The sequence below is a fragment of the Eretmochelys imbricata genome, chromosome 21 (assembly GCF_965152235.1).
Source record: "Eretmochelys imbricata isolate rEreImb1 chromosome 21, rEreImb1.hap1, whole genome shotgun sequence".
Taxonomy (NCBI): domain Eukaryota; kingdom Metazoa; phylum Chordata; order Testudines; family Cheloniidae; genus Eretmochelys; species Eretmochelys imbricata.
Window position 1 is genome coordinate 1,087,961 of NC_135592.1, and position 19,158 is coordinate 1,107,118.

The 19,158-nt window shown below is 48.3% G+C and overlaps 1 protein-coding gene across 1 annotated transcript in view; it reads left to right on the forward strand.

Moving 5' to 3' along the window:
- The first annotated feature begins 7,900 nt into the window (after positions 1–7,900).
- SYT6 (synaptotagmin 6) overlaps positions 7,901–19,158 on the forward strand; it is a 57,781-nt gene continuing 46,523 nt past the window's right edge. Inside the window, 3 exon segments of the mRNA XM_077839154.1 lie at positions 7,901–7,996; positions 7,999–8,405; positions 14,195–14,753. Coding sequence (XP_077695280.1) covers positions 7,901–7,996; positions 7,999–8,405; positions 14,195–14,753 — 1,062 coding nt within the window.

The following is a 19,158-nucleotide window of genomic DNA, read 5'->3' on the forward strand; positions in this document are numbered from 1 at the left end:
CCATCTCCTGGGCACCCCTCCTGGAAAAGACCCACAAGATGGAATAGAGAATGGAAACCTTCCCACAGGTTGGTTGGTTGGTTGGTTTTCTTCCTTTTGAGTAAATCCTGCAGGGTTTACTAGACAAATCAATCACAGGAATGTAATTCTCTAGACAGCTACAGATAACTAGAGAAGAGAGATCATTCTCAGTTCAGTTTGAACGATTCTAGCACCATTTCTCTAGAACCCTGTTACATTCCTCTAGGGCTCTATTGGTTTAAACTCATTAAATTCTATAGGCTGTTTCCATGACAAAGAGATTTCTTTATTGGACATTTCAGTGTGTGAGTCTCCAACCAAACATTATCCCAGTGTCGCTGAGGCTGGAAGTTGCGGTTGCCAAGTTGAGACCCTGAGGATGGCCTGCTCTCAGATGCCCAGGCTTCTAAGCCAGGTTCCTGCCCCCCTGTACGGTGAGCCCATGACATGGCCCTTGCGCGGCTCTCCCAGTCACCCCTGCTTCTGACTGTGCCAGGCGCCGTGTTGTCGTGCTGAGGCAGCAGCTGATCATGTGCTCCATTTCTCAGGAAGGAGAGAATGCTCTGGGGCTCTGGACTTGCTGCTGTTTCCTTGGCTTTTTGGAGGCCATCTCCTCCTCCTTGTTTTTTACTTGCATCGGCCACCAGAGTGGCTAAGCTCTGTCTCTGCCAAGGTCTCCAAACCAGCGTTCCCATTCCAGGACTGCGTGCTGCAACCAAGGTCAGGCCTGGCGTCAGTGGCAGCCTCTGGCTGGGGGATGGCATGTGGATGTGACACCTTCTCAGCAGCCATGAGCAGCCCTGGATCAGGAGCCAGGGACATTGCTTGTAAGGGGAGCCAGCTGGCCACAGGTGCTTCCCAGCAGGGTCACTGGCTTGCACATGGGAGCAGGTAGGTGACACAGAGGCCACTTGGCAAGGCGTTGGAGGAGCAGTTTGCACTGACTTTTGTATCGGGGTGCCAGCCCACTGACACTGTGGGGCTATCCTGTGAGCTGCTTCACTTGGGCTGCCTCCTCGGCAGCAGACCCCAGGGAGCTATGCCACTCTCTGCAAAGAGCAATGCCTGATTCATGATGCTGGTTTGGTTTGGGTCTGGCTGGGAAGTGACTTAGGGGAGATAGACCGTGCCCTCTGAGATCAGTCGCTAGTGCAGGCAGCTGGGGGCATCTGGCAGCTTGACGGTGGTTCTGCAGCATAGCTAGAACTTCTTAGCACCTGTACAGAAACCGGGCAGAAAGAGGGGGCCAGCTACTGCAGCGACCCTGCATGCAAGGGGCCTACAGGGAGCTCTGTGCACCAGTCCCAGCAGGATTCTGAGTGTGCTGTGTCCATTGGACAGAGGGAGCAAAAGGGACCCAGAGCTTCCTAGGGTGGCTCCAGCTGCCTTCACACAACATGCGCTGCTCCTGAGCTGCACCCTCTGGCCACTGTCTCCCACGCTGCTCTGTTAAAGTGACAGCTACTTCTGCAGGAAAACAAGAGCGCACAGTGGTGTTTCGGTGATGAGCTGATCCAGACTCTTCATTGGCTCATTCTGATTCATTGTTTTTCTTAGTGTCTGATTCATTGTTTTTCTTAGTGTCAGGATGCAGATATGGGATATCAGAGACAAAACTGACTCAATTTCTTTGATGTTTTAACTGTTCCTCCTACTGCATAAACAGTGAGAAAAACTCATTTAGCAGCAGCTTCCTCTGTACCACCTGGCCTCCTCCAGCCAGTGAACATCCCCTCACCCCTTCTCAAAACCAAAGCACATTAATTATGGTCCAACTCCATCAAATTAATATTTGTTTGTTAAATCTGTTCTCAGATAATCCAATGTCATCTTCAAACAAGCTGATGTTTTTCTGAGGCCGGCTCTTTTTTTAACACCATCTGTAAACTCCTGGTCCCATCCTCCTTTGTTTTAGGTGAGCTGCCAGAGGAAGGATTTCGGAGCTCATGCATAAAAGCATCTCTAAATCCTGTCAAATCTTGTGAATGCCAGCTCAGCAAGGAGACGTGTGGAGCCATCTCAAATAGGCAACAAGTTTTCAGAGTTGATGATTCATTATTTCTGAAACTTTTCATTAACAGCTATGGTGTGTTAGCAGATTTGTGAGTCCTACATAATTCCATGGCATGAAAGAAATGTCTTAGGAGAAGTTTCCTGCAACACAACCACTTCTATCAGTGATAGATTCTGCATTGCAGCTCTGCTTATTTCCCTTATAGCATCATGCACTGTAGGTAGTTTAAATAATCAAAAGGAGGGAATGCACATTAAGGGGAGGAATTATGATTATTATTATTTTGGGTTTCCTGATGGTAAATCCAAAAAGCAGCTTTGTCCTGATGCAGCCAGGCTGGGCTGTTGCATTTTGTAACTCTTTTCCTTTTAAAACTTCCTGTCAGACAGCTGAACTGTCTGAGGATTTGCTCTCTCATTTCTGCTGTCCCCTTGCAGGGTGATATGGATACTTCTCATTCAGCCTCAGGGCCTTAGCTCAGGGCCAGCAACAAATGTCCTTATTTTTGTTGCTAATCATAGGAATAATAATAAGGATAAAGATGCTTTCAGGGGATGCACCACATGGTAACTTCGTGTTGTTGATGCTAATATACTGTGTGTTCATATCTATATCTCCAGGCTTAGGGCTAGAGACTTCTGACAAGGATTTGAAGGAACTGTAGTGGAAACTATTTCTTCATTTCAAAAACCATTTGCAAAGGAAAGTGCTAGAAAAGGAGCAACAAAGACACATTTTCAAACAACCCAACTCCTTATGTTTTCATAGAATATTATCATAGAATATTAGGGTTGGAAGGGACCTCAGGAGGTCATCTAGTCCAACCCCCTGCTCAAAGCAGGACCAATCCCCAATTTTTGCCCCATATCCCTAAATGGCCCCCTCAAGGATTGAACTCACAACCCTGGGTTTAGGAGGCCAAAGCTCAAACCACTGAGCTATCCCTCGTACAGAACTGTGTTTGACACTGAGAACCCTGAGAAAAATTCTAGGACTTAGCTCAAAATACAGTAGATCGGTGTCTCGGAACTCTGTGATGTTGAGAACACAATTAGCCAAGTCTCCTAGGAAGCTCCGCCATCTGTCTTGCAATTCTATTTATTATTAAATGAGACTAAACCCATTCACTCACCAGCCCATGACATGCCCTTTCTCCCGAGGCTCTGGTTGCAGTGGCTTGAATAAGATAATCTGTACAGTCTGACTCAGACATGGACTGTTCATGGGGCTGCCGAAGGAGAGTAGCTGAGTGCAGGAGGTTTCCAGTATTCAGAGAGGTGGGAGGTGTGTGCTTATTCTCTCCACCTCCTGCTCCTTCACTCACTGGCAGCTTTTACATGCCTCCTTCAAGGCAATTAACCTGTGGGTAGCAAAGAAGCTTTCCCCAGCTCTCCTAGACAGCCTGCAACCTAGATAGTTAATGCAATTGGGATGCAGCTCCTAGGTGTTAATACAATTAAGATACATGGAACACTGGGAACCACAAAAAGCTGTATCTCCTGAAGAGGTTTCTTTACCTCAGTGGCGCTAGCTTATTGATATCCAGATGTCACATTGTGTATATATGACACTTGTTTGAGAATTGTTTGTTTATTTCAACTGATGTTAAAAATCATGTAGATCCAATAGCAGTTGTGTTCCCAAATAGCAAGCCAGCGACAGCTAACAATATGAACAGGTTCCCTCATTATGCCAACAAAGTGATTTTCTTTATTTCATTTTTAGATTCAGGTGTTTTGTCAATATGAACATTTAAACCCCCTTCATTTTTTATAGATTTTTTTTCTAGTCTTTAACATCAAAGATCTAATTATGGCTAGATCTAAAGTAAAACATAGAATCAAAGGGAATAGAACTCATGGAAAGACCTTGTATTTTATGGTGAGACATATTTCAAGGCTTATTTCTATAACAGCTGCAATGAAGAACAGATGCAAGTTGCCTGGATTGTCTGATAAAGGCTCAGCTGCCCAATAACAGGTTTGGAGTGATTTATTTTTAAATTGCAGTTTTGGGGTGAATTAAGAACCTTTTAGAGCTCATGAAAGTGAGAAGTGGTTGGCATTATCTAGATTTAGGCATAGTGCAAACAGGTATTGTACACTCATACACATTTATGCCAATTGTAAAAAATAGCAAATAAATAGCAAATAAATAAATTTCTACCAATGCACTTCAATCTCAACCAGCAATAAAAAGGCTGGTTTGAAAACAGCACACTCTCCGGATTCTCCGTTGTGTGTGACAAGCCCAGCGGTAGCAGAAAATAACACCCCGAACTGGGACTGTAGGCAGGGAGGGTTCTGATCAGCCCCAGCTCTCCCATCCAGCTGCTCTCTGTGTCCTGTCCTCACGTCTCTTTATTCTGTGCAACTCTCCTGTTTATTGTTACAACCTCTGTATACTCTGCTCCTTCCCTAAACATTGTACTCACCCGCTCTCCTCCTAGGGTGTCTCTTTACCTGTTCTTGTCATTATCCGTCCCAATCCGTCTCTCCCTCTTTCCATCATTCCTTCTCTTCCCTCAACACCTGTCCTGGGAGAGTCCTGCCCAGGGGTGGCCACAGTTATGGTTGCTCTCTCAAGAGCTGTTCCAACCAATGAAAGCCTCTGTCTCTTTGCTTCCTGGAGCTGGTTTGAGCTCCATTGTGCTGGCCCCTTTGGTAGAGCAGAGACCTGGCGCTCCTCACACAGGTATGGTTCGAGAGAACTGGGCAAGGAGCTCAGAGTCTGCCCCGCAGTGCAGTGTGGGGAAAGTAGGCAGGTACCCAGTGGGTCTCCTTAGTTCCACTTCACACCAGATGGTTTGAACTTCCAGCAGATGCTTCTGTTATATTCCTTCGAGTATCTCGATGGCTTGAATGGGTTTGTGGTATTCAGCAAGTGTTAATTTTAGTTCTGTAAATACCTTAACAATACTGACAGGTTTCAGAGTAGCAGCCGTGTTAGTCTGTATCCGCAAAAAGAAAAGGAGTACTTGTGGCACCTTAGAGACTAACAAATTTATTTGAGCATAAGCTTTCGTGAGCTACAGCTCACTTCATCCGATGCATTCAGTGGAAAATACAGTGGGGAGATTTATATACACAGAGAACATGAAACAATGGGTATTACCATACACACTGTAATGAGAGTGATCAGGTAAGGTGAGCTATTACCAGCAGGGGGGGGGGGGGGGGAATAAAACCTTTTGTAGTGATAATCAAGGTGGGCCATTTCCAGCAGTTGACAAGAACGTCTGAGGAACAGTGTGGGGAGGGGAATATACATGGGGAAATAGTTTTACTTTGTGTAATGACCCATCCACTCCCAGTCTTTATTTAAGCCTAAGTTAATTATATCCAGTTTGCAAATTAATTCCAATTCAGCAGTCTCTCATTGGAGTCTGTTTCTGAAGTTTTTTTGTTGAAGAATTGCCACTTTTAGGTCTGTAATCTACTGACCGAAGAGGTTGAAGTGTTCTCCGACTGGTTTTTGAATGTTATAATTCTTGACGTCCGATTTGTGTCCATTTATTCTTTTACGCAGAGACTGTCTAGTTTGGCCAATGTACGTGGCAGAGGGGCATTGCTGGCACATGATGGCATATATCACATCGGTAGATGTGCAGGTGAACAAGCTTCTGATAGTGTGCCTGATGTGATTAGGCCCTATGATGGTGTCCCCTATAGATGTGAACACAGTTGGCAATGGGCTTTGTTGCAAGGATAGGTTCCTGGGTTAGTGGTTCTGTTGTGTGGTGTGTGGTTGCTAGTGAGTATTTGCTTCAGGTTGGGGGGCTGTCTGTAAGCAAGGACTGGCCTGTCTCCCAAGATCTGTGAGAGCGATGGGTCGTCCTTCAGGATAGGTTGTAGATACTTGATGATGCGCTGGAAAGATTTTAGTTGGGGGCTGAAGGTGATGGCTAGTGGTGTTCTGTTATTTTCTTTGTTGGGCCTGTCCTGTAGTAGGTGACTTCTGGGTACTCTTCTGGCTCTGTCAATCTGTTTCTTCACTTCAGCAGGTGGGTATGGTAGTTTTAAGAATGTTTGATAGAGATCTTGTAGGTGTTTGTCTCTGTCTGAGGGTTTGGCGCAAATGCGGTTGTATCGTAGAGCTTGGCTGTAGACAATGGATCATGTGGTGTGGTCTGGATGAAAGCTGGAGGCATGTAGGTAGGCATAGGTTTCAGAGTAGCAGCCGTGTTAGTCTGTATCCGCAAAAAGAAAAGGAGTACTTGTGGCACCTTAGAAACTAACCAATTTATTTGAGCATAAGCTTTTGTGAGCTACAGCTCACTTCACTGGATGCATTCAGTGGACAATACACTGCACATCTACCAATGTGATATAGATGTTCCTCAGACGTTCTTATCAACTGCTGGAAATGGCCCACCTTGATTATCAGTACAAAAGGTCCCCTCTTCCCCTCCACCCCCCCTCCTGCTGGTAATAGCTCACCTTACCTGATGACTCTCATTACAGTGTGTATGGTAACACCCATTGTTTCATGTTCTGTATGTATATAAATCTTCCCACTGTATTTTCCACTGAATGCATCGGATGAAGTGAGCTGTAGCTCATGAAAGCTTATGCTCAAATAAATTTGTTAGTCTCTAAGGTACCACAAATCCTCCTTTTCTTTTAACAATACTGTGGCAACCCAGGTTCTTGAGAGCTTTGGGTACTGATGGTGTGAGCTTTATTTTCTGCATGTCAACCCATGGCCCAGCTGTCTGCACGGACACAGGACAACAGGGGGCACAGTTTCACTTCGGACCACATTTTGGAACATTGAGATTTTTCCCTTTTTGCCTGTTTTTCTGTTACCCATTTTGCACCTGAGAGTCTTGGCTAGATCCTGGAATATAGCTTTAATGGTCACTAAGCTGCACAGCTAGGCAGGGGAACAAATCTGCAGTTGTGTACTCAAATCCAAAACTACCAAAACGGTTATTTGCAACTCTGTGCACAGACCTACCTCAGCTCCCAAAGTCCCAGGGCACACGTCGATGCTGAGTGGGCCGTCTCTTCTTCATATATGCCAAAGTGCCAGAATCTAGGCTATGGGGAGGAATCTTCCTATGATGTTATATCAGTGATTTGTCCATTAATATGCTGCAAAAAGTGATGTAAAAATAAACTGTCCTATCCTGTTCTGAGATATTGTGGATCCTATTAAACCCCATGTCATGTGCATGCTCTTTATTTGTTCCATGATTCTTCCACTAATGTTATGAACCCTCTTCCCTCTCCAGAGAAGAGATTTAAAACCTGAAACCTACACCATATAAGGGAAAATGACTAAACAGCCAGACGACAGTGTCAGCTTTCACTTTGGGTTTGTCTGTTTTATTTAATGCAGGGGAGAACATGTACTGCCTGCTATAAAACCTCCCTCTCTATTTGATTTCACTGTGTCAGCAGCCTGTGGTTTTGTATTCTCCATGAGCCCAGCTGGATGGAAGGTGCACTTTAATAGGCCAATAACCAGCCTGCCTTTGAGAGTCATGGCAGTGGGTTTTTAATAGCACATCAGAAAGCCCGTGTTTTGCAGTGGAAGGCACTTTCTGCCATAACAGCAGAAAGGTGCGTCTCCAGGGTGGTTTATTAAAGCTCGGTCCCACCGCAGTTCTGCAGTCAGGCTTGCGGCTAAGCGGCCTGCTAGGGACACAAACCCAAGTGCAAACTCAATATCTGACAGTGCCAATGAGCCAGATCAAATGTAGTTTTACCCCTGAATCTGAGCGTTCTGAACCATTCACAGCAGAGATCGCTATTGCCTGGTAGCCTTGCAGCCCCCGCCCCTTCTCGTCCCTGCCCCTTCTGCTGACTCCGTCTGTCTGAGTCCAGCGCGCGACAGGGGACCTGTGCGTGTTCACCGGTCATGCACAGAACTGCAGGGCCCGGTGTAGAGACAAGACAAGCCAGCTTGGACCATCTTCTCATTTTACCTTACAGCTTTCTCACAACCATCTTTTCTTTTTTTTTCTTTTCTCTTCTCCCTCCCTGCCCCTCCTGCTCCCTGCCTGTGTGTCACCCTCACCTCTCCTGCCCTTAGAGCTCTCCATCAGCCTCCTTGCAGTGATAGTTAGTGTGTGTGGCCTCGCCTTGGTGGCAGTTTTTCTCTTTCTCTTTTGGAAGCTGTGCTGGGTGCCCTGGAGGAACAAGGCCATTTCTTCTAACGTCTCCCAGAGCGAGGCGGCCTGCAACCAGGAGACCATGGCAGACAAGCTAAAGGACACAGGCACGCTTGGCTTCCTGGAGGCAGCTGTGAAGATCAGCCACACCTCGCCGGATATCCCAGCCGAGGTCCAGATGTCCATGAAAGACCATATCATGCAGCACGCTCGGCTACAGAGGCAAACAACAGAGCCGGCATCGTCCACCAGGTGAGTGCAGTGCTGTGCTCCGTGCAGCATGGAGACCGCATGGGTCTGTGCAGATCGGCACCACGAGCTTGGCTGAAATGGCTTTTCCATTTACATTCCGAGAGCCTTGCATTTAAGAAGCTGTGCAATACCTGGGCTGATCTGCAGGCCTTCCCAGACACCCCACACCTTGGTGACTGCTGGCACTTAAAGCAAGAGGCGTAAGTTCAGGCTTCGGTTGGATTCTTACTAGCATGAGCCTGCAAGAAGAGACAGTTTTGCCCCATACATAGAAGAGATGTAAGTTTCCTTGTTAATACAGCACCTCCTGGTGGCTGGAGGTGGAGCTGCGTTGTTGGCCATTGGTCAAAGACTATTTGCCTACTCTTCCAGGAGGTGGTCAAGGATGGAGTTAGCAACTGTTGGGGGGAGGTTGGGTTTCTCAGGGAGATGTTGTTCCCTGAATTTACAGAAGGTACAGTAATCCTGAGCACAGGCTGAAGAAGAATGGAGCCTGGCCAGCAAACCAAGAGAGGATTAGAGATGCTGTAGGTATCCATTGACATGGTCTGCGGGCAGAGGCTGTTAGGTTCTATATCCCTCATGTACGTCCCAGCCCATGTTCCCCAAGACCGCTCCCACTGCACTACTCCTTGGGAATGGCTTCAACTAAATTTACCAGGTGGTGCCTTTCCATAGGGGAGAAACGCTGTCTCTGGAAGTTCAGTAGTAAGTGGCACTGAGCTGCCAACAAAAGCGAACCATTGTTTCTAGTTTCAGAGTAGCAGCTGTGTTAGTCTGTATCCGCAAAAAGAAAAGGAGTACTTGTGGCACCTTAGAGACTAACAAATTTATTTGAGCATAAGCTTTCGTGAGCTACAGCTCACTTCATCGGATGCATTCACGAAGTGAGCTGTAGCTCACAAAAGTTTATGCTCAAATTTTGTTAGTCTCTAAGGTGCCACAAGTCCTCCTTTTCTTTTATTGTTTCTAATGTCTGCCTGGCGCTAGAGAGAAGCCCTAAAAGCTAGAGTACAGCCTGCAGCTTCTTGGCTTCTGTGCCTAAACCAGAGGGGCTCCATGGGCCCCTGAAAGAATCCCCATGATGTGTAACGGGGGCGTTCTTCATGTTCAAGTTTAGCCTGGACGATTCATCCCATCTGATCAGTCCTGGAGCTCAGCAATGGGAAGTCAGACTTTCCAAAACGGTTATTAACTAACTCACAAGGAATCAGATATTATATCACTCTACACTAGCGACCCTAGATATGTGTACGTGTCTAACTTACTCCCAACAGGGTAGTTATACCCTGGGCTCAATGCTGTTTGATTATTGAGAATGTGTGATAACACGTACCTCTAGTTTCCGGCAACTGGCTTGCCTTGGGTGTGTTCTTAATAATTATTTGTTGTTCGATATGTAAGAACTATGTCTGAGCCTGAGGGGAGATGTACCGAGTGGGGCTGAAGGAAATACACCCATCCCCATGCTGGAGCGTTTGCCAAAGATTTGTTTGGTTTTGAACCAGCTGTCGTATTAATCTTAGGATAGGCTCTTGATTAAAAGTAAAAGATTCAAACCCTGTTACTGTGACTTGCCCTCATTGTGTCAAGCTGTCAATATGCTTGTGGCCACTTTAATTTTGTGACAGCACAGACAGGGCGAGGGAAGGATTGGTATATTGTCAGATAGAATTAGACCCCTTTGCTCTCTTCTTGCTTCTCTGGCTCACAGCAGGACTCACTGGATAAACAGAATTGAAGTATCACTTGCTGGCCACGTGTAGGAGTAGCTGCATGCCAGTGCCCCTGATCAATGGCTCATTGCTGCCCCAGCCACAGCCCAAAGGCCTGTGCATGAGAGTCATTAACATTAGAGGTGAGATGCATGGGCCTTGGATGGCTAGTCTGGGGGAGAATCCAAAAATTCTCCCTGTGTCCAGAGTCTGGGAAACAAGGGCAGGAAGCTGAGTCCATGCTTCTGGCTGAAGTGCTGGCCACAACTCCAGTGAGGTGGGCAGCACCACCGTGCAGGCAGCTGTTGCTCAGAACTCTGCTTGCACTGGTGCCCAGCATACAAGACACACATCTCAGTCTCCCGTTTGAAGGGGAACTAAAGCTCAGCTTGTGACAGCTGGAATTATGCCAGGCTTTGTCTGTGACCATTGCATTGCTTTTCGGGCAGCTCAGTCACATGGACACATGACACACGTGCAGCATGTGCACACGCACACACACAAACACTGCACACATGCCCAGACCCCCCTCTCTGTGCACACACAAACACACACACGCTCTGCCTCTCCAGCACCTTTCATGCACAAGAGAGGGTAAAAGCTCGGTCAGGCTGAGCATGTGTGGGGACAGCTTGCCGGGGCCTGCCGACGGTATGCCAGCCCTGCTAGTTTTTCGTAGTCACTTGCATCATTAAATTCACCCCCAAGATGCAACAGAGAAAAAAATTAAACAGGAATTTGTGTCAGACTCCACTGGCAAACATTTCACTGCACCCTGAGTTACAGAGGGGTATTTGGGATAATGGTGCGGATGTGTTATCGTCACTCATCTCCCTCTTGCACCTTCCTCAGATGTACGGAGGTACGAAACTGCATGGAAAAAATCGTGTACAAACCTCCAAGAAAGAGACACAGCACGTTGGCCTTTGTGGTAACACACTCAAAATTCACCTGGGCTCCAAGATTTGCATAGTGGAGAAGGCCCCCTGGGTAGCAGCCCTGTTTCTTTTGTGCACTTTAATCATCGTCCTGTCACATCATTTCTGGCCCCTAAGTGCCACATCAAAACCAGAGATCAAGCTGCTAACGCTGCCCTCCTTTGTTTGATTCGCTGCCCTGGGGCTGCTTCCCTGTACTGAGTATTGCATAGCTGAGTATCCTCTTGAATCCCTAATTAATGCATGTGGATGGGTCTGAATGATCAAATCAGGCACATGAGACGTCTCTGTAGCAGGTCCAGCTGCTGTGGGTGTTGAGGCTGCAGGTAGGGTAGAGACAAGTGCTGGAGCAGGGATTGTTCTTGGATTTATTTCCAAATCGCCCCTTCCTGTGCTAGCTGAATGCCAGGCACGCACATTTTCATTCTGTACCCTCCTAGTGCCTGGTGAGATCCCCATCCAGCTCCACACAACCACGACACACTCACTGCCAAGTCAAAACTCCCCCTAGCCCTCCTGAGTCCAGTTCCCTGCTCTCACAGGCAGCCCTGTCACATAACCCTGTTCATAAATGCATCGCTAACAGCTGTCGTAAAGCTGGTTAGCTGGTTGGCCCCACTGCTCCTATTGGGAGGCTGTTCCAGAGCCTCCCTCCTTTGATGGGTAGGAACCAGCTTCTCATTTCCAGTCTAAATGTATTCATGGCCAGTTTATTGCCATTAGTTCTTGTGCCCACACCGTCCTTCACTTAAACAGCGCCTCTCCCTCCCTGGTGTTTACCCCGATGTGCTTACAGGCAGCAGTCGCATCCCTGTCAGCCGTTGTGTTGCTAGGCTAAACCCGCCAAGCTCTCCATCCTCCTTGTCATCTAGTAGCCCTTCTTGGTACCGCTTCCAGTTTGAGTTCATCTTCCTCGGGGCCTGCTATATTAAGGAAGGGTAATTCCAAAGCCAAGCTACATGACCCCCAGTGTCAGCCTTCTCCCCTCTCTTGGATGCTCCACAGTCCCCAGGCCCTAGAGTCTTCTGCCAGAGGGGTTGTTAGAGGGCTTATTCCTTCACCCACTTACTTCCCTGGTCCTTCTCACATGAACAGAGAGCAACAATACCCGAAGTCCAAAGGTGCAAACAATTCGATGATTATTGGGGTGAACTTCCAGCAAGCATGATTCCAGTTTCCTTCCTTAGTATCCTCCTTCCCAGCTCTGACACCACAGAGCCTTACACCTGTGTCCCTGTTCCCATTCCTACCCTTAGCCAAACATGATTCCAACTTCCTTACTCCCATTCCCATTTCCCCCTTTAGCAAAACATGATTCCAATTTTCTTACCCCCATTCCCTGTTCCCATCTCACACACCCACATGCCCACCCCTCCACCCCCCCAGTCACTTCCTCATTGACTACAGATTATATAGTAAAACTTGAGTTCTGCTTAGCTATACCTTAACCAATCATTTTCCTGAAATTTAACTAACCAATCCTAACATATTGTAACATGATTATGTAACCAATTATATCCCACCACGTTAATTAGTTTACACCCAGCAAAATTAATTATACAGTAGACAGGAACAATCACAGAACAGACAGAGATTATACAGACAAACAACAGCAAAGTGGGAACTATAATGACAAGACAATACAGAAGTGAGGATTTCACATCCCAGCTATTGATAAGTGAGTTCTTGCCAGACAGGATGCTATCAAACTAAGTTTCCTTTTACATTTTCTAGGCACTTCCCTTTCTCTGGAGGTGATAGGAACTATCAGGACAGGATTGTATTCCTAACAGCCGAATAGCACCTTATTTCAGTGTGACTAGTTTGGAATGTGAGGATGTGACTGTTTGCTTCCCAGCTTATGGCTGCCTCTGTTGCTTAGCCAAAGGCCTTAGCCTAAGAACAGGGCCTCAGACTGTCACAGTAAGAGAAGGCCCTTACACCAGCAGACAGTGATTTTGATTCTTTCTTTTATACCTCTATCACTAGCCAAGTGATAAGAATACACCTAAATTCTTAGAGTATAGGCCTTTACAGACAGGCCTGAATATCTATATCCTAACAGGGGTGCTGCCCCCTCCCCTTGTATTCGGGGAAAGTCTAATGAGCTGTACCTGCCCCAATGATTCAGCAGTACCTAGGCTGATGCCCCAGGGGATCCTGCCATGCTTTCACATGGCCTCTCACACCCCACCGGGCAACTGGCAGGCTCAGCACTGTGTGGTACAGGCCCAGCTTTGGGAGTGTGGCAGGTTATGGGTGATCAGGCAGGGAATGGGGGCTCCTTGAGTTCTCAGTTTTTAGCTACAGAGCAAAAGGAAGAACTGAGAGGAGCCACTCAGCTCACGCAGGGGGAGATTCTGCAGCCCTGCAGAGACCATTAAAGTGAATAACAACAGCAGCATCCTGCTAGAGCACAGAGAACCTGTACTGGGAAATCAGCAGGGCCTCTCTGAGCCCCTTCCTGTCAGAGGGAAACATGAAAAATGCATCTGAAGTAGCATGAAATGCTTTTAATGCTGAGGTCCCCTGGGGCTGGAGCAGCTTCCACGCGAGATGAGGACCCAGCCTGCTAGGTCTGCATGTGCCACTGCCCGATTGCCATCTGTTGGGGAGGTCTGGGTGCAGCAGGGGCCCGGAGGCAGCCATCTTAGCTAGTCCTGCCTCTGCTTGCCTGGCTTTCACAGTTCTGTGAATTCTGAGGGGAAGGAAGTTTAGTGCCAGGGTCTGGCAATGGAAAAGGGCGAGAGAGCTGCAGAGTCTCCCCGGCCTATGGGCTCTGGCTTGGACACAGTGTATTTGCTCTCATTTGTGTCACAGGGGCATGGAAGGAGAACAAATGAGAACTGGAAGGACCCTGGGTGTCTGCTTGTTATCTGGGCTCCTCAGTCGCAGGCACGTCTCTGTGTGTGAGATGGGAGGCGGCACCTCTGCAAGCTAGGCTGGGATGTTTCCATTGCAGATCCAGGAAGAGAGCCTAATGCCCCTAGCCCATAACCAGCTCAGAGGTTCCCCATAGACAGCACGAGCACCTGTTCCCCTCTTTCTCCCATTCCCAGCTCTGCTTGGGCTCATCTTGGGAGGGAGCTGTGTGAATGCGCCAGGCAAAGTGTACAACTGTCCTCTTCCCCTGCAGGCACATTTCCTTCAAGAGGCACCTGCCTCGGCAGATGCACGTGTCCAGCATGGACTATGGCACAGACCTGCCCCTTGAGGCCGAGCAGCCAACCAGCATTGGCAGGATTAAACCAGAGCTTTATAAGCAAAAGTCTGTGGACTCCGAGGACCCCAAGAAGGAGGCGGCAAAAACCTGTGGGAAAATAAACTTCACCCTCAAATATGACTATGAGAATGAGACACTGATTGTGCGGATCCTCAAGGCCTTTGACCTGCCAGCCAAGGATTTCTGTGGCAGCTCAGACCCCTACGTCAAGATCTACCTCCTGCCTGACAGGAAGCGCAAGTTCCAGACGCGAGTCCACAGGAAGACTCTGAACCCCACCTTCGATGAGTCCTTCCACTTCCCTGTGCCCTATGAGGAGCTGACTAGCAGGAAACTCCACCTGAGTGTCTTCGACTTTGACAGGTTCTCCAGGCATGACATGATAGGGGAGGTAATCTTGGAGAACCTGTTTGAGGCCTCGGACATTTCCCGGGAAACCTCCATCTGGAAGGATATTCAGTACGCGACAACTGTGAGTATCTGCTGCAGGGGAGACATGTTGGCCTTCAGATGGGTTGAGATCTATGCAGGTATTGTGCATCAATGTTGTATGCACTGTCTGTGCACATTAAACTGGATAGTGTCTCTAGCCACCCGCACCAGGAGTGTGTCTTTGTCCTCTCCTCCCACACCAGTAAATAAGAGTTTATTAGAGTAGCCAGCTAATGGAGTTTCTTGATTAGCACAAGTGAGAGGGTCTTGTACTTTTAGCACTGAAGACCCACAGTTTAAACTCCACCAATGATCACTGCAAGCATAGTGGGGAGGGAAGATGTTGTGTGCGCAGGCCTGTCAGCTCTACCAGGGTCCTCATTTATTGCAGATGCCATTCTAGCTCTACTTGCTGTTATCTCCCTGTTCAGTACTGTGTGTTGTTCCCCACATGTGGTGAGTCAAGTACTCAGTCCATGGTAGCCTGAGAGCTCTCAATGTCTGCCATGTGCGTAGTATAGACATTAATAAATTACTCTGGAGGAACATCCTGGTCCATCAGATCACTTACCTCCATTTTGAGAAGTTACATCGTCTTTATTTACTGCGTGACTTGTTTCCACAGTATCAGAAAACATAATTTTGGAAACATGTAGGAACTGCTAGGTTTCCTGGAGTTTTTCTTTTTACCTTTTTGAAAAGTAACATTTTCAAGTCCTCTAAACAAAACAAATTAGCAAAAAACTCCAACCTCCAAGCTGACCCTGCGTGGAAAATTCAAACAGAGATGCTCCAGCCATTATTATTCAGTATTAATCTGGCTCTCTCAGAAGCCCCTTGGAAATCTATGCCCAGAGGGATCAGCTGGAAGCATAACTTTTGTTTGCTTTTCATTTAGAGGGTTGCATCATCATTTCACCTCTTTTAAAGTTCAACCAGAAGTTGTGGGATTAATCACTAGGTAAAATTCTATTCCGTGTGCTGTGCAGGACAGACTAGAGCATCGTAATGATCCCTCGTGGCCGTAAAATCTGTGAATCTGGGGATAAAATGTACAAATAGTGGCAGCTTCCTCATTCAGACACTGCCCTTAGCCCCAAGTGCGCAGTTGGCGTCTCATTGGGCTGTGATTGTCTGACGGGTAGCAGTCAATCAGCGCTGCTTGGCAGTGTCACTTCTCACTGCCCCCTGGCTATTGGTGGGGCTGGGCTGGCCACGTGAGCTGTGTGTGTGTGTGACGCTGACCAGTTACCCACGCAGTGCTACCCTCATCCAATCTTTGGCAGTGGAGCAGTTGCAGTAGCTCCCTCCCTTGTGCTGCACGGGGGGGGAGTACCAGCAATAAGGGTGATGGTGAGACAGGGCAGCACATTATGGACAAGGGTCTGTAAAAGGCTGCAGCGTTAGCTGCACGCCCCTGAGCCCTGTCAGCAGGTGATGATCCTGCTGGGGAAGTAAAACCTATGGTGCTGACTCACTGAAAAGAATGTTCATTACCCCTTGGGGATAAAAGGACATGAGGGTGGTTCTTTGCAGAGAAGATCTAGTGTGTGAGCTGAGCAGGCCGGAGGGAGGGAGGACCCTTAGGAGCAGTGAAGGCTGGAGACTCGAGTTTTGGTGGGTGTTTTGAATTCCTTTTGTGAATGAAGGGGGGGTGGTTCTGACCCATTGTGACTGGTCACACTGTGGTTATGGCCAGCTGGGGGCACCACCTGCCCACACTGACTGCTCAGTTCAGAAGTGTGCATCAACCACCACATGAATTGCTGCATTTCTGCTCTTCCCAGATCACCTCCAGGAGTGCCTGTTTGGAGACAGTTAGTCCTGAGGGCTAACAACAGACCATTTGTAGGTCTGGAAACGACTTGCTCTTTTTCTGTCTCATGTCACAGCCTTATTTCTGAGACTGCAGAATATGGGATTTCCGTAGCCCTGTGGCCCAAAGCAAAGGCCCTGCCAATGCTGCCTGGCTATGAGCATATCCGACTGACTGGCAAACGGAGTGAATGCTGTGTGTAATCCCGCCTGGAATTCTCCCAGGCTTATTAGGTCTCTCAGCTCTCTCGCTTTCTGCCTGGGGACTGAGCTCTTGCATAGCAGTAGCTATTCCACAGGGCCCAGCAATATTAAAGGACACCTGTTGGCACTGCTCCAAGCCCACTAGCAATATTGCTCTCACTCGCTGGCCACACTCCCATCTTGCCGCTCGATTTCTGCCAACAATATCACTCTGTCATCACACTGAGTTCTGACCTTTCCTTGCATTCCCCTCAAGCGAGGGCTCTCCTTGACCTACAAGTGCTGCCCGTCTGCTGCCTGGTGAGACTGGGCTGGTGAGGCCCTGTAGTTGTGCTCTGCCTGGGGAGGTGCAGTGCCAAGGGAAGGGAGAGAGCTGCACGTTGCTAATGCAATTGCTGGAGAGCCCAGCATGTGGCTGGGGCTGGAGTTTGACTGTTCTGCGTGGGAAAGGATGGAGTGAGCTGAACTAAGCAGTCAGTCCCCTGAAGTGTTTCTGAGGCCAGGGATAGGTGAGGCGTTCCAGTTCCTGTTTGACTCTGGTCTCCATCCCATCACACTGCCAGTTCTGACTCTGACATGCTGGCAGCAGCGACTTGTTTGGCTGGATTCCCAAAGACAGGGCCCTTGGGAGCCCGGGCTGCCCGCAGCCATACCAAACCAGTGTGTGGCTGTGGGTCTCAGTTACTGACACAGCATCTGGTATCTGTAGTGCATTTATCGTCACACCAGCCCATGTGGGGGGGGAGCTGAGGCACAGAGCGACCGAGTGACTTTCCCAAGGTCACACGGGGAGTCGGTGGTAGAGCAAGCACTCCAGATCTCCAAGCTCTACACTAGCCCCCCCCCGGATAGACCCTCATGCTCTGGCTGCCTCCAGCAACACTGTCTGCATGGAGATGGGGTGTATTTGCACCCAGGGGGCCCCTGCACTTGAGCTGTTTGCAGCTGGGATACTCACTAGGCAGAGCTCTGCAGGAGCCTCTTTGTTCCCACTTCCTCTTGGATGTCAGTTCAGCCTGTTTCAGAGAAATCCAGGACCTGTGATCGGGTCCTTCCGCACTGCCCTGCTGGTGCTAATCCTGAACGGTCCCGTGGCCTGGGCTTCACCTAAAACTTAGGTCAGCCTCGCTACGTCGCTCAGGGCTGTGCAGAATGTCCCGTCCGGATGGCCATCGTCAGGTCGACCTAATCCCTGGTGGGGATGTGGCTAGGTGGGCAGAAGGATTCTTCCGTCAGCCTCGCTCCTGCCTCTCGGAGAGGTGGATACTACGTTGCTGGAGGTACCTACGTGACGGTGCAACATCTGCGCCGCTGCAGCACCAGGACTGTGCCGCTTGTGGCAACTGCAGTGCAGACATACCCTCGGCGTCGACTTGAACTCAGCTCAGAGGGACCTCGCGGGGAGCCTGGCGTGTGCGCGGGGCGCGTGTCCATGTGCGCGCATTGCCGCGCACTGATTCTGTGCCCTGTTCAGGGGTGAGGTGGTTGCTCATAACTGACAGCGCTCAATGGGCTGCCTGCTACTCGGTTCCAGACAGGGGCGTTTTCAGAACAATGCCTGTGTGGCTGTTTCTCTTACAAGAGGATTTTCTGATTTTGTTGAGGGATTGAGGATCTGATCCAATGAACAAGAGGCACCAGTCGAGCCAGACACTCCCCAGCCCACCCAAAACACCAGCCCTTTTTTATCTTCATCCATCGTCCTTCTATTTCGGCACTTAATCAATACCCCCACCCCCGGCACTCACAGTACTGTCCCTGAACCCACTTCTTAGTGCTACTCCAGCCACTTGCTCCATTGTTTGTTCAGTTTGTGAGGCTCCTGGCTCAGGCCTATACAGTTTTGCATAGATTCAGTGGTGAATTTCCTGGTCCCAGGATGTACAGTCTAAACCTGCCTTGCTTTATCAGTTATTTGACATGACTAGTGCATTGGAGACTTAAGACACAGACGTGTTCTTTTGCTGATTTAATGTTTCTAACTTCAAATTACTACTAGGGAATCGTTCCCTGCTTTGAAATCCTAATACCAGCTTTGCACTCCAGACATTGCTATGAAATTGCTTCCTTTTCCCACTGTGAGAACATGCTTCGATTTCTCTTTGGCCACAGCTGGGGTTCTCTAGCTAATATTTACCTACCGGACAAAAAGAGTTGATTAGGTCATTTCATAGCCAGAGTCTGCCCTTACTCCCTGCAGGTTGATCTAGCTGGCTTGAGGCTGGCTTGAATTTAATTTTCGAATGGCTTTGAAAGGCTCTTCCTTATGAAATGTTCCTTATAAGAGGGAGTTTAAACAAAACCACTGAAATACGTAGTTAAGAAATTTGCCAGATTAATTGTCTTGCTTGAGATTGAAGTTTGTGTACTGGGCTGCTTTGGAAGGGTGTCTGTTATCTTTAACGATCGTCACATACAGGCATTAT